At 46.8% G+C, this 16,125-nt stretch overlaps 1 protein-coding gene across 1 annotated transcript in view; it reads right to left on the bottom strand.

Moving 5' to 3' along the window:
- Positions 1 to 15,263, bottom strand: part of COL21A1 (collagen type XXI alpha 1 chain) — a 415,279-nt gene extending 400,016 nt beyond the window's left edge. The window contains exon 1 of the mRNA XM_075340296.1: positions 15,176 to 15,263. Coding sequence (XP_075196411.1) covers positions 15,176 to 15,263 — 88 coding nt within the window. The remainder of the gene's footprint in view (positions 1 to 15,175) is intronic.
- Positions 15,264 to 16,125: the final 862 nt, after the last annotated feature.

The following is a 16,125-nucleotide window of genomic DNA, read 5'->3' as shown; positions in this document are numbered from 1 at the left end:
GTTGCAAACATAGCCCTGTAAATGTAGCGCCCCACAGGGCCTAAGGGGTTACTCGTCACCGGGCCACTGGCTTTGTGGGGTTGCTGTGACTGGCCTGACGCAGCTCCATGGCTACATGTAAATGACAAACAAACAGGTGCAAGGTGTAGAGGGGGATGGAAGGAGGGAAAAGGGTCCCTGCGAAGCATGTCGCCAGTGCTGCGGTGACTGGGGCCTCGGCCTCCTCCGCTACCAACCCTTCCTGCAACTTTTCCTCTCCCTGGGGCGGTGTTGAATGGAAATGGGGGATGCTTTGCAGTGCCACCAGTGGTGTGTGGCCAGGGATTAGCTGCCACTGAGAGATGTTGCTCTCCTCCGGAGCTGATGCTAACGCAGCCCAGATAGTCCAGCTCCCCACAGGTGGTGCGAGCCCCAGGTAGAATGAGGATGATGGGACAGCTGATGGCGCCAGCAGTGACAAGGACAACACTTGGGCTGCAGTTCAAAGTTCTTTTTACTCACAGTTCTTAAGGTGCCCCAGAAGTGCCGCTCTCTGCCGCCATGGATGGATACCAGCCGGTCCCTAGTGAATCAGAGGCAATCACCGATGTCTATGAAAATGTGTGAGACCTTCCTCCTTGCGTTTTGTTGTGGACCCTCATGGCTTGAAGCAACTTGGGGACCCCGCTGTCTGTGTTAATTGTCCTGTTCCATGTGCATGCGACGCAGGCCCTCGCCTTGGGCACCAACCGTGGCCCTGATCCCGGATCCTATATGTCACTTTGCTCTGGGAAAGTGGGTGGTGGGCGATGGGACATTAAAATCCCCATCCCCTGCAGATTTGTTAGAGTCCAAAAAACCGAGGGCTCTGCACCCCGACTGCGCTGGCACTGTGGAAGCGGTTAAGCTCCCCCAGCTGCCATGTCTCCTCTGTCTTCACCATCTCCACCAGTCACCTCTGTCTCTCGCCCGCTTCCAGTCTGGTCGGTCATAGCTATAGAAGCTCTGTGAAGCACTCTCTATAGTAGCTGTGGTAGTACAAGTCCCATGACGTTCTGGCACTCTTTTCTCCTTCAACAAGATAGCTCTCAAGCACGCATCCCGGTCGGTCCCCCAGACGTGAGCTGGGTTTGTTCCTTCGCTGTTTCAGACTGTTCTGACTAGAAACTGTTTGTGTTTGCTCACTTACTCACTGCCCCCACCCTTGGGATGACTCAGCCTGCTCACCCATTGCCATGATGCCCACCTGCAGTCCAATCTGGCTTCCTGTGTAAGTGGTGATGTGATGCCCTGGGCAAGCCAGGGGTCACAGGTCATGACACCACCACACCCTACACCCCGGATAGGTACACCAAAGCTAAACCTAAAACCCTTGTTGCCTTCCTCTAGGGGCTGATGTTCAAACCAGGGGGTGGGCCAGGCGGTTGGCTCCGTCCACCGAGGAATTCACAGTCCTGGAGGCGGGAAAACCAGGCAGAAAGAGATAGAGTGGTAGAGGAGCAAGTGAGAGGAGTTGAAGTGGGAAGAGAAAGTGACAGTTGAGAAAGCCTGAAGTTGGTCCGGGTGTGTGCCCCGGACTGAGACAGCAAGGTTAGCAGACGGCGGTGACCGTCTGCAGGAGAGGCTGATCGGAGGTTGCCGAAAGGACCGTGAACGGGTGGTGGCCCGGCGGTACCGGACCGGTATACGAAGAGAAGCCAGCACCATTGGCAGGGGCCTTTCAGATCCCGGCAAGGCTAGGAGTCGGCGTGAATTTGCCAAATCCGTCAGTGAAGGGGACCTCCGGGTCTCCCAACAACTAAGTCCCGATTGAAGGCAACAGTCCAACCGTAGAAGAGAGACACCGCCACCGCCAAGGCATCAGTTTCTCAGGGCCAGCGCCTGCGGGCAAAGAGGGGCTCCTCCGGCCCATATCCAAGCCGGGGAGCGGGTTACCGGTGGGAACCCATCGCTACCAACATTACACTAGGTGCAGGGACAGAGACCGTCACCGTCAACTACCGTGGAAAAGCTGAGTGAGTACCACCGTACCGTGCGGCACAGTGCTGCCCCCGCGACCCTGCACCTCACCAGGCCCCGCACCTGGCCTGCAATCCATCCCTACCCCATCACCGGGCCCCGGGACAACCAACCCCCTACCCACGGAGGGGAGAAATAACAACAAAGCTGCTCCCTGTCACTGCTCCCGGGATCCCCATACAGAGCAGCGGTGGTGTCCACACAATCACCACAACCGTGAGTGGCGTCACGGACAATAAATCCCCAAAACCAATCCCCTTTTCACTCACGGGCGAGGAGCGCCGCTCGAGTCCCCGGGATCCGGCCCATCGCTCGAGCCACCGAGCAGCAGCGGCCGCAGCAGCAGCGGCAGCCGGACCCGAGCAGTGGGAGAGCGCGGCATCCCCTCCTCCGCCCGCGACAGTGACTCATAGCTTGATGTTTTGTGCAAGTGAAACAAACACCAGTGGTTAACTCCTTCATCACCAGAGTCCAAGCATTGCACCTTAAATGAAATACAATGCCCTGTGGTGACTGAGCATCAGGGGCACCACATAAATAGTATAATGGTCCCTCACATAGCCCTGAAAACAGTATAATAGCTCTCCACATAGCACTGCAAACAGTAATATTGCCTCCACATAGCTATGCAATCAGTATAATGGGCCCCTACATAGCTCTGCAAAAACTATAATGGTCCTCACAAAGTCCTATAAACAGTATAATGGCCCTCATATAGCCCTCCAAACTGTATTTTAGCTGCCATGTAGCCCTCTTTATAGTATAATGTCTCCAGAATCTGTAATCTGATCAGAACCTGACGCCGTCATGACAGTTGGCAAAGTTTGTGAAAATCTGATATGTGATAATGTCCTAACAGAGAGAGACTGCAATTGCCCTATGTCCTATCCTAGGTAACCATCTTCTTGTGGTGGGGCCCCTAAACTGGAACATGACCCTAATGAAAGGCCTCTATCATACCCCTAATGTCTAGTATGCAGTACCAACATGGCTCGTTTCCGATCATGTGCTGGACTCATTAGGCCATTTAAAACAAAATCTTGAGCTCATTAGGTCATTGAAAAAGTCAGAAGTTAATACGGATCAAGGGTGGATATACCAACATGTATAAATCACCCAAAAGGTAATGGGGGCCACTGCCACTGCCACAAAGCTACAACCAGCTACTCTCACAAATGCAGAAAGAACAACATTGTGAGCAGTGAGCTCTGATGTCCTCTCACTATAAGAAAATAACTCTAAAATGGCTTATACATTCCCTGACTAAATTTGGAAACAAGCTATAGTCAGTCCTGATTATCTACACTAAACAATACCATGCGATAGTGTGCGTCCCCTGTGCCAGCGGCCGTGCTGCTCGCATCCGGATCTGCGATATGACTTGAGGGACTCTACGGGACCCGGGGGTCACGCGGATACTTCGAATAAAGAAGGGGGAAATATTTGTATGGGGGTTGTTAAAAATTGTCTGTGATGCCACCCACGGTGTGTGGTGAGATGTAGCACCACCGCTGCTGTTGTGGGGCTCCCAGAGGCAATGGGCTGGCAGCTGGATGCTAACTCCTCCGTGGGCAGGGATGGATGCCCCGGGGCCAAGTGTCTCTGTGCAGGGGATGATAACAGCAGGGGCCAGCGCACCCGGTCAGGCCAGGAAAGTTACTCACTGTTGAATTAATCACACAAGTCTTTTGGTAAACCAAGGTGATAGTGGCCGGGTGCCGCAGATGGGTGTATCTGGTCCCACACCTGGGCTGATGGTCACTACCCCTTTCCTCTGCACCTTGTGTTTTCTTATGTAGACTTCCCGGTGTGTAACGCAGGAGTCCGCTCCCGGTCCTCTGGTTGGGAGCCGTGCCCGTCAGACGCTGACCCGTGGGATCTACCGGACCCTGGTGGATGCCCTATCCCTCTCTGTGGGTATTTGTCTACTTTTCAGGACTTAAGGGTACTATACACTCTGCGATATCAGTACCGATATCGCTAGCGAGCATACCCGCCCCCGTTGTTTGTGCGACATCGCTGCCCGTGGCGCACAGCATCGCTTACACCCGTCACACTACTTACCTACCTAGTGATGTCGCTGTGACCGGCAAACCGCCTCCTTTCTAAGGGGATGGTTCGTTCGGCGTCATAGAGATGTCACTAAGTGGCCGCCCAATAGCAGAGGAGGGGCGGAGATAAGCGGGCCAAACATCCTGCCCACCTTCTTCCTTCCTCATTGCCGGCAGGACGCAGGTACGGTGAGTTTCCTCATTCCTGCGGTGTCACACATAGCGATGTGTGCTGCCACAGGAATGACGAACAACCTCGCTACTCACCTGTCAACGATTTTTGGTGTTTCAGCAACCTCTCCAATACCAACGATTTTTACCTCTTTTGCAATCGTTTTAGGTCACTCAGAGGTGTTACATGCTGCGATGTCGCTTACGACACCAGATGTGCGTCACAAACACCGTGACCCCGACGATATATCGTTAGCGATGTCGCAGCGTGTAAAGCACCCTTAAGGTTGGGACAGGACCTAGGATCCTGCCATCAATCGGTAATTAGCTAGACTGTCAGTGCCGGTCCTGACTTCAGGGTCCGAGTGCCCCCTTTGTGTGCATGGTTTCCGGGTCGGTTCTCCGGTGTCAGTACCGGCTCTGATCTGCCAAGCCGTCTTCCCGTCTCCTGCTGGCGGTGACCATCGTCTGCCACCTAGCCAATGTGTCAGGGCTCCGAAACTTCACACCTGTCAACTTCTCCTCCTCACTAGTGATGAGCGAGTATGCTTGTTACTACTCGGTACTCGCACGAGTATCACTGTACTCGGGCTACTCGGCGGGTACCGAGTAATTTTGCAATACTCGTGCTGTACTCGTGGTCTTCATCCCTGCATGTTGGCGCTCTTTTGAGAGCCAGCCCTCATGCAGGGATTGGCTGGCAGACCACTGCAATGCCACAGCCCTGTTAGTTGTGGAATTGCAGTGATTGGCCGGCCTGCACAGCGTGACCGAGCCTTTATACCGGCGGGCGCGCTGTGCTCTGTACACAGCCATCTCATATTCCCTGCTTTCCACGCCCACAGGCGCCTATGATTGGTTGCAGTGAGACACACCCCCACGCTGAGTGACAGGTGTCTCACTGCACCCAATCACAGCAGCCGGTGGGCGGGTCTATACTGTGCAGTAAAATAAATAAATAAATAATTAAAAAAACCGGCGTGCGGTCCCCCCAATTTTAATACCAGCCAGATAAAGCCATACAGCTGAAGGCTGGTATTCTCAGGATGGGGAGCTCCACGTTATGGGGAGCCCCCCACCCTAACAATATCAGTCAGCAGCTGCCCAGAATTACCGCATACATTATATGTGACAGTTCTGGGACTGTATCCAGCTCTTCCCGATTTACCCTAGTGCGTTGGCAAATCGGGGTAATAAGGAGTTAATGGCAGCCCATAGCTGCCACTAAATCCTAGATTAATCATGTCAGGCGTCTATGAGATACCTTCCATGATTAATCTGTAAATTACAGTTAAAAAACACACACACCCGAAAAAATAATTTATTAGAAATAAAAAACACTAACAAAGTCCCTCATTACCAATTTATTAACCCCGACAAACCCTCCATGTCCGGCGTAATCCACGGACCTCCAGCGTCGCGTCCAGCTCTGCTGCATGGAAGTGACAGGAGCTGCAGAAGACACCACCGCTCCGGTCACCTCCATGCAGCTAATGAAGGGAATAGCGCGATCAGCTGCTGTCAGTCAGGTAACTCCCGGCCACCGCTGGATCCAGCGGTGGCCGCGATTAACCTCAGTGACAGCAGCTGATCGCTATACTCACCTCAGTTGGTGTATGGAGCTGACCGGAGCGGCGGTGAGTAGCGCGATCAGCTGAGCTGTCACTGAGGTTACCCGCGGCCACCGCTGGATCCAGGTAACCTCAGTGACAGCTCAGCTGATCGCTATACTCACCTCATTAGCTGCATGGAGGTGACCGGAGCGGCGGTGTATTCTGCTGCTCCTGTCACCTGCATGCAGCAGAGCTGGACGCGACGCTGGAGGTCCGTGGATTACGCCGGACATGGAGGGTTTGTCAGGGTTAATAAATTGGTAATGAGGGACTTTGTTAGTGTTTTTTATTTCTAATAAATGATTTTTTCGGGTGTGTGTGTTTTTTAACTGTAATTTACAGATTAATCATGGAAGGAATCTCGGGGAGACGCCTGACATGATTAATCTAGGATTTAGTGGCAGCTATGGGCTGCCATTAACTCCTTATTACCCCGATTTGCCAACGCACTAGGGTAAATCGGGAAGAGCCGGGTACAGTCCCAGAACTGTCGCATATAATGTATGCGGTAATTCTGGGCGGCTGCTGACTGATATTGTTAGGGTGGGGGGCTCCCCATAACGTGGAGCTCCCCATCCTGAGAATACCAGCCTTCAGCCGTATGGCTTTATCTGGCTGGTATTAAAATTGGGGGGACCGCACGCCGGTTTTTTTAATTATTTAATTATTTATTTCACTGCACAGTATACACACACACCGGCTGCTGTGATTGGGTGCAGTGAGACAGCTGTCACTCAGTGTGGGGGCGTGTCTCACTGCAACCAATCATAGGCGCCGAAAAGCAGGAAAGCAGAGAATACGAGATGGTTTAATGAGCGGCCGGCTTTTTCAAAAGAGGAAAAGCCGCCGGAGTTTAGTGAACAGCAGTGCAGCGCCGCGCCGGTGATCGGGGAACGGTAAGTAAGAGAGAGGGGGGAGACTGACCGACAGACTGTGAGAGGGGGACAGACAAGACAGAGAGAGACAGACAGAGCGAGACCGACCGACGGGAGATAGAATGAAAAAAAAAATGACCGACATCGTTAGTAAAAAGCACAAAACGTGAGTTTTGGACATCGGAGTGCCACACAATGTTTTACGTAAAATCTTTCATGTATTAATCTCAAAAAGTAACCTACACCAGCTCTATCTCACTATTGGGTATGTGCCCTTAACATTTCCGCCATGAAAATTCATTTTGGTGTCATTTTGGAAGGTTTTCTGGTGAGTCCGTAAAAATGGCGTAAAACTCGGACAAAATTGTTCACAGCTGTGACTTTTGAGTGATAAATGCTTCAAGGGGTCTTCCCCATGCTGTTGCCATGTCATTTGAGCACTCTTCTGAGACTTTTGTGACATTTTTAGGGTTTCTACATGCTGCCGGGGGGTCATTTCACAAAAATACTCGGGTCTCCCATAGGATAACATTGGGCTCGGTGCTCGGGCCGAGTACACGAGTATCTTGGGATGCTCGGCCCGAGCCTCGAGCACCCGAGCTTTTTAGTACTCGCTCATCACTACTCCTCACTCCTCTCAACTTGATCTTCAAAACTCATCTCCTATTTTCCCGCCCCGGGCTCTCCAGACCCCTAGGTGGGCGTTTCCTTTCCGCCTGGTCCCACCCACTGGTGTGTCTGTCCTTCCCTGAGGGGGTGACTAGGGTTTTAGGTCGGCTGCTTTAACCCTGTGTGAGAGCGGTGTTGTGTGGGCCTAACCTGTGTGACTACCTGGTTTTGCCAGGGCATCACAATAGCTGCAAAGCATTATGGGAAAGCACATGCAGTTGCTCCAGAGGTCAAATCAGCCTTCTGTGACTGATGCAATCATTCTGCAATGTGTAACGCGACGGTGAGCATTTTTTCGGTGATCCAGGCTAGTCAAATTGTTTATTGTTCGGATTCACCGAGACCAGCAAATTTGATAACATTTGACTTTAATTCAATTTGCAGTGAATTGATTCAAACATCTCTAGTGATTAGTTCATCAACTATTATAGAACAATCTCCTTGCAGAGTTCCTCCGAAAACTTTGTGCTATTTTTATGATTAGTTCAGTTAGATAAATTCATTACAATTGGCATAAGACATGAAAGTCTCCAACAATTTTTTAGAGGGAAATCGCCTGAGAACATGCTTAATGTTTTATGATCGTTTGTGAGCTTTAGTGGCATATAGCAATGAATCACAAAAGGATTACACCATCAAAAATTCTAGGAAGGGTGATAATTTGATCTGAATCACACAAGGATTAATGGCTTATTGCAGCAACTTGTGACTCTGGAGCTCACTTAGATCATCTCCATTTGGGATTGATTTTCAAGATTTATATATTAAGGTGTAAGAAATTTTGGCCACTAAACAAGATATTTCAATGGTTACATTGCTCTAAGTGACAGGAAGAAAATAAAGGTCTGCTCCAAAATCCTCATAACAAAATACACTGTGTCAATACATCCTCAAGATAAGAACAATTCGTCACCCAATAACACCTAAGGCTATGTGCGTACGCTGCGTTTTTTTGACGCTGCGTTTTTGGTTGCTAAAAACGCACAAAAACGCACCTGCGTCGAAAAAACGCATCAAAAACGCATGCGTTTTTACCGCGATTTGACGCGTTTTTGGCTGTGTTTTGCTGCGTTTTTGATCTCTGCGTTTTGCTGCGTTTTTCCAATGCATTGCATGGGCGGAAAACGCAGAAAAACGTAGGAAAGAACTGACATGTCCATTTTTTTTTTCAAGCTCAAAAACGCAGCTTAAAAAACAGTTGTGTGCAGACAGCAAAAATGAAAACTCATAGACTTTGCTGGGGAAGCAAAGTCATGCAGTTTTGAGGTCAAAAACGCACCCGAAAAACGCTGCGAAAAACGCATTGTGTGCACATAGCCTAAGCACCTAATCAAGCCTAGTGTCAATGATGTAGAAGGCAGAAGGTAAGGTGAACCCAGCAATCATAGGGCACACCAACACATTTTAGTAACGTTCATACACATATCTTTCATTTTTATACTAGACCATCCCTAACAGTAATATGGAAAACTATCATCACAAAAATTAAATTAAAAATGTCCAGCAATTTTTTTAATGATGGAACAGTCTCCCCCTTCCAGAGGTTGTTTAATACTACAAAAGGTGTACAAAAAATCTTTGTAACTAAAAAGCCAAGGTAGGATAATTTTTATCCTTTTTGTTTTCTTTGATCCAAAGACATTTAAAGGGAATCTGTCACCAGGTCTTTAGCACCTCATCCCAGACAGAGATTCTGATTCCAGGGATGTGTCACTTACTGAGCTGCTTAGTGTAGTTTTGATAAAATCACTATTTAATCAGCAGGATATTATCATTACATGACTACTCGGCATGCTGTCAGGTAGTCAAGCATATTCATGAGCTCTATATAACTCCGCTCTCACCTCTGTTTGGCAGTTTCCTGTGTATACTCTATATGGGCAGAAAGCTACCAATCAGTGGTGTGGGTGGGGTTATATTATATACAGTGCCTACAAGTAGTATTCAACCCCCTGCAGATTTAGCAGATTTGATAAGATGCAAATAAGTTAGAGCCTGCAAACTTCAAACAAGAGCAGGATTTATTAACAGATGCATAAATCTTACAAACCAACAAATTATGTTGCTCAGTTAAATTTTAATACATTTTCAACATAAAAGTGTGGGTCAATTATTATTCAACCCCTAGGTTTAATATTTTGTGGAATAACTCTTGTTTGCAATTACAGCTAATAATCGTCTTTTATAAGACCTGATCAGGCCATCACAGGTCTCTCGAGTTATCTTGGCCCACTCCTCCATGCAGATCTTCTCCAAGTTATCTAGGTTCTTTGGGTGTCTCATGTGGACTTTAATCTTGAGCTCCTTCCACAAGTTTTCAATTGGGTTAAGGTCAGGAGACTGACTAGGCCACTGCAACACCTTGATTTTTTTCCCTCTTGAACCAGGCCTTGGTTTTCTTGGCTGTGTGCTTTGGGTCGTTGTCTTGTTGGAAGATGAAATGACGACCCATCTTAAGATCCTTGATGGAGGAGCGGAGGTTCTTGGCCAAAATCTCCAGGTAGGCCGTGCTATCCATCTTCCCATGGATGCGGACCAGATGGCCAGGTCCCTTGGCTGAGAAACAGCCCCACAGCATGATGCTGCCACCACCATGCTTGACTGTAGGGAGGGTATTCTTGGGGTGGTATGCAGTGCCATCCAGTCTCCAAACTTCACGTGTGTGGTTGGCACCAAAGATCTCGATCTTGGTCTCATCAGACCAGAGAACCTTGAACCAGTCTGTCTCAGAGTCCTCCAAGTGATCATGAGCAAACTGTAGACGAGCCTTGACATGACGCTTTGAAAGTAAAGGTACCTTACGGGCTCGTCTGGAACGGAGACCATTGCGGTGGAGTACGTTACTTATGGTATTGACTGAAACCAATGTCCCCACTGCCATGAGATCTTCCCGGAGCTCCTTCCTTGTTGTCCTTGGGTTAGCCTTGACTCTTCGGACAAGCCTGGCCTCGGCACGGGTGGAAACTTTCAAAGGCTGTCCAGGCCGTGGAAGGCTAACAGTAGTTCCATAAGCCTTCCACTTCCGGATGATGCTCCCAACAGTGGTGACAGGTAGGCCCAACTCCTTGGAAAGGGTTTTGTACCCCTTGCCAGCCTTGTGACCCTCCATGATCTTGTCTCTGATGGCCTTGGAATGCTCCTTTGTCTTTCCCATGTTGACCAAGTATGAGTGCTGTTCACAAGTTTGGGGAGGGTCTTAATTAGTCAGAAAAGGATGGAAAAAGAGATAATTAATCCAAACATGTGAAGCTCATTGTTCTTTGTGCCTGAAATACTTCTTAATACTTTAGGGGAACCAAACAGAATTCTTGTGGTTTGAGGGGTTGAATAATAAATGACACTCTGAATAAACTTTTCACAATTTAAAAAAAAAAAATAAAAAAAGAAATAACATTCTTTTTTGCTGCAGTGCATTTCACACTTCCAGGCTGATCTACAGTCCAAATGTCACAATGGCAAGTTAATTCCGAATGTGTAAACCTGCTAAATCTGCAGGGGGTTGAATACTACTTGTAGGCACTGTAACTCCCCATTGAAATAACTGCTAGATTTGCAGCAGAGAAAATATTGCTTTCATCAAAATGACAGAATGTAGCCCAGAAAGTGACACATCACTGGAATCCAGGTCTTTGTCTCTACATTATGCTGCTCTCAGGAGGGGAAGAAAGAACCTGGTGACAGATTCCCTTTAAATGCACTGCTCTAAATTTAGCTTTTCTCCAGGATTAATGGGTTAGTCCTGTTTTACTCACTTCAGCATTAATAGCATGACATTGCTTTCTACTGACGATGCTTATAATGAATGGAACATGTGCACAACACCTGCTGAACATGCTTGTGTCTTGGCTGGTATTAGAAGATCTGACATAAGCCATTATATTTGGAAGGAAGTGGAGCAGGACTACACCTTTACCTTTTTTAATCAACATAAGCTTTCTCTAGGTAAAAATAATCAAACCAACATTACTCTGATTAAAAAATCAGCATCATTCTGATCAACATAATAAAATTATAATTTCTCACCAGCTACTATTAGCAGATGTGATACGAAATGCCCGAGTCAATGGAGCAAGCCTTTTATAGGGAATCTGTCACCAGGTTTAAGGTGTGTAATCTGAGAGCAGCATGGTGTAGATGAATAGAGCATGATTATAGCAATAAGTCACTTATGTGTTTTGCTGCTTCAATACAATCCATGATTTATCAGCAGGAGATTATCACTACCGGGCAATCTGTCACATGTCTCCTAGTCCAACCACACCCCCACTCCTGATTAGCAGCTCTTTGTCAATATACATTGCACCCAGAAAGCTAAAAGGCAGCTAATCAATATTGTGGGTGGGATAACACTGGGCTCAACATTCTGAGCTCTGCTAGATCTGAAAAAGAGAAAATTGTGATTCTATAATAACTGCGGCACCACAATACATAGAAAAACCTGCTGTCCAATTCCCTTTCACCTTTTTATCCCATAGACTTGCTCTAAATAAAAATAATAAAATTAGCATCACCCACTCTCATTTGCACCACTGCTCCCACTCTGCAATTGCCTTTGGTGTCAGTTGACATAAATATAGCGTGAGTGACTGCTGCAGCCATTTATTGGTCTCGGTGATCTTACATCGACTACATTGTCGTCACCTGTAAGTCCAGTGATTTGCTGCAGAGGTCATATTTCATATGTGCTGTAATCATGACCAGGAGCTTAATAATTGCTGTTTCAGTGTGTGCAAGTGTGACCGGGCCCAGTGCATTTTTCAACTGAAAATGTGTCCACAAAATAACATGAAATTTATTGTGGTGCAGAGAACCACAGGAAGGGCAGCATGGTAGCTCAGTGGTTAACGTGTAAGCCTTGTAGCACTGTGGTCCTGGGTACTCAAGATCAACATCTGCATGGAGTCTGTATGGTTTCATGTTTTTGTGGGTTTCCTTCCGGTACTCCTGTTTCCTCCAAAACTCCAAAAGGAATTTGACTTGTGAGCCCCAATGGGGTCAGTGATGATAATGTCTGTAAAGTGCTGTGGAATTATTGGCGCTATATAATATAGTAAAATATATAAAGAAAATTGTATTTTTTTAGCAAGCCTTTGAGCATAAAAGCACAGTCTCGTAAAAACCATTTGGAGGAGTGCCTCCCAGAAAGTTACAGTAAAGACTGCTTTACACGCTGTGACATCGCTAGCTGATGCTAGCGATGTCGAGCGTGATAGCACCCACCCCCATCGTATGGCCGATATGTGGTGATCGTTGCCGTAGCGAACATTATCGCTACGGCAGCGTCACAGACACATACTTGCTTTGCGACGTCGCTGTGACCGGCGAACCGCCTCCTTTCTAAGGGGGCGGTTCGTTCGGCATCACAGTGATGTCACTAAACGGCTGCCCAATCAAAGCGGAGGGGCGGAGATGAGCGGAACGTAACATCCCGCCCACCTCCTTCCTTCCTCATTGCTGGCGGGATGCAGATAAGGTGAGCTTCCTCATTCCTGCGGTGTCACACGGAGCGATGTGTGTTGCTGCAGAAACGAGGAACAACATCGTTACTGCAGCAGCAACGATAATTGGGAATAGGGGGGATGTCACCGATTAGCGATTTTGAACATTTTTGCAACGATTCAAAATCGCTTATAGGTGTCACACGCAACGACATCGCTAAAGCGGCCGGATGTGCGTCACAAATTCCGTGACCCCAACGAGATCGCTTTAGCGATGTCGTAGCGTGTAAAGCCACCTTTAGTCTGTATTACTCTCTTATCAATGAAGGCTCTACTGCCAGAGACTCCACCAATCATCAGAATGAAGGAGTAGGATTATTATTTAATTCCAAATACAAATGGTGAATGGAAGAAAAGAAAAAAACTATTAATAGACAGATGTGACCAAACACAGACCTTACAAAGCAATCCATTTGCAGTGCTTGAAAGGCTTTCACTGGGGGTAACAACACCATGAACATATGTAGTGAGCACCGAAAAATAAAGGAAAAACCTGCCTACCCTCCCCCAGAAGCATTTTGTTATGGCTGGAAGCATGTGGGCGGAGACCCAAACTGCCCAATTAGTGACTTCCATTGGGATTCAGGTCAAGTCCAGGTTCCACACCGAAGTTTATCTAAAGTACAGCTGAACTCGTCAAACCAAACTTCCATGGGTCCGCTCATCTCTACTTATCATGTTTCTGTGGCCAAAAGACCAGTGATGGACTAGGCCCTGATTAATCAAGACCGGCATGAACAACATGTCTTGATGAGGGAGTGTGTTGGATTTAGAGGCATATGATTCATTAAGATGCACATGCCTCTTAATTAATCAAGAGTGTCTGAAAAGTACTGTGCGTCTCTCCACAAATTATATCCCAGTCAGTGACTGGAGTAAGATCTCTAGTGTAATGTACACCATAACTCGTCACATCACAGTGTTTTGGTGGAGCTGGGCAAAACTATTGAGAAAACATAATATTTTTGTGAATCTTGGGTTGCCCAAAAGATTGTCAACTTATTTAAATGTTTTATGCCGGTTTTCTGGTGAAAACACTTTGATGAATCAGGGCCAAAATCTAATTGGCAGCACAGAGGCTTACAAGTATCCACCTTCAATCTCCCCATAACACCTTAATATTCATTGGTCTCTTGTACATATATGATCACAGTCAACCAATTAAAGAGCCTTCATGAATATCTGAGCTGTCAACAGTAACAGATAGTCATTAAGACAAATGTAACACTCCACATTCATACTTCCATGCCTTCTGCTCTTTCCTCTACAGCGCTTATTAATCCCGCTCCTGTTGACATGCTTCCAGCCAAGTGCCTACACATGCATGGTAACAACACCCCCCCATTATCCTCATTTGCAGTGTTGGCTGTGCCCTCGATGACACACCTCCACAAGTGCATCCTCATGCACAGGTTCTACATTTCTATGACATGTTCACCCACATAAGTGTTGACCGCAGGTCCCATGACACCCACATTCATCGGTGCCCCTCATGCATGCACAGACTACTACTACAGACATCTACTGGTACACCTGGCGTAACACTTTTCAGATATTCTTGGACACCAAAACACACAGACCAATACAGTATAACCTATAGCTGGCATAGGTAAGAGATTTCATCCAGCTTAAATATGAGAGGAGCTGATGTGATTGGTTTCCTCACAACATGTGATCAAAGGAGCCTAAGAAGCAGACTAGCAGAGATTAACTCTTGCTAGCCTGGCTATGACTGACAGCACAGCAGGTCGACGCACTAGTCTGCCTGTGTTGATCAGAGACAAAAGGAGAAACCATCGGGTGGAGTGTCAGAATCTGCAATGTGAGCAGAACCATATGCTGCCATGACATTCGGCGAAGTTTGTGCAAAACTCTGTGTGACATAAATGGCTGATTTCTTTTTAATGTTGACTCCTCTTTCCAGCATTCAATGTTTACAAATTTATTTAGGGAGATTAAGATTACAGGTGCAAGGCAATTAGCTGCTCTTCACTAATATAATCTAATTCTAGCTCTCATTTTTTAAAGCCTTTTGGATGTATTCTTTTACAGTCTTTAGCCATATTCTTCTAATGCCTTTTGTCCACATTCTTCTGGCCTACTGAATGCAACTTCATGTTCTTCAATAGGAAACAACATCTCTACACCATGCTTTGAAGCATTAACGTTTTAGCACAAAATAAAAACAGCATACATATATTTATATCATAATGAAGCCACTAAACTAATCTCTCGAAACAATGAAGCAATTACTTTTTTAGCGTTATTTTAATATTTTCTCACAAAACGATTTTGCTTACTTGATCTTATTTCACCATCTTCTGATGAAACACAATATCGAAGCAGTAGTATCAGAATAGTTGAAAGCTTGTAAGTTACCCATGCCATCTATGGACTAAATATTGATGCCTAAAGGAGAAATATAAGATGGAAAAGGAAAGTTAGCATGATGCAATACTTTATAACAATATATTTCTTATAGTTATTACATTATTACAGTTCTATTTAAAAACAACACTTATGGTGGTTATGTTGATGTTTTTTGTAGCTTTCCCAACAATAAATTGGTTGTGGAACGTTTAGAAAAAAGCTGCAATCGCTGGTTCAAGCTTCTACTTCTTAGGCCTGTTTCACACATCAGTGAAAAACACAGACATTTTTCACTGATGGATAAAAATGCATATGTCCCTCCGTGTGCCGTGATTCACGGCACACGTGGGCTGTTCATGTGCAATCCGCGATCTGAGATTGCACATGGAGATAAACTCATCTCTCCCACTCCTGCTGTCCGTGGTGCTGAACTCTCCCGAATGCTGCTTCTGGCCGCCGTTGTGTCACTTCCGGGTCATGGTGCCATGCATAAATGAATATTCATGACAGTGATTAGCCAGGCAGGAAGCAGAGGCAGCAGAGACCGGAGACAGCATCACTGGAGAAGGTGAGTATAAAAATCATTTTATTTTCAATCTACATGTTTTTCTGGTACGTGTTACGCGGATCACACCATTGTGTCATCCGCGGGACATCATTGATGCCAGAAAAAAAACAAAAAAACAGAAAAACAGACATGTCTCCATGCGGAAATCACAGACACGCGTGTACGCCGCACAGAGACACGGTCAGTGAAGAATCACTAATGTGTGCACAGACCCATTGATTTTAATGGGTCTGCGTATGTCCGTGATTCTGGTAGTATAAAAACTAGCACATACGTACCAGAATCACTGACATGTGAAAAAGGCATTATACA

Source organism: Anomaloglossus baeobatrachus, chromosome 3 (genome assembly GCF_048569485.1).
Source record: "Anomaloglossus baeobatrachus isolate aAnoBae1 chromosome 3, aAnoBae1.hap1, whole genome shotgun sequence".
NCBI lineage: Eukaryota > Metazoa > Chordata > Amphibia > Anura > Aromobatidae > Anomaloglossus > Anomaloglossus baeobatrachus.
This window is presented reverse-complemented; position numbering and strand designations above follow the sequence as displayed.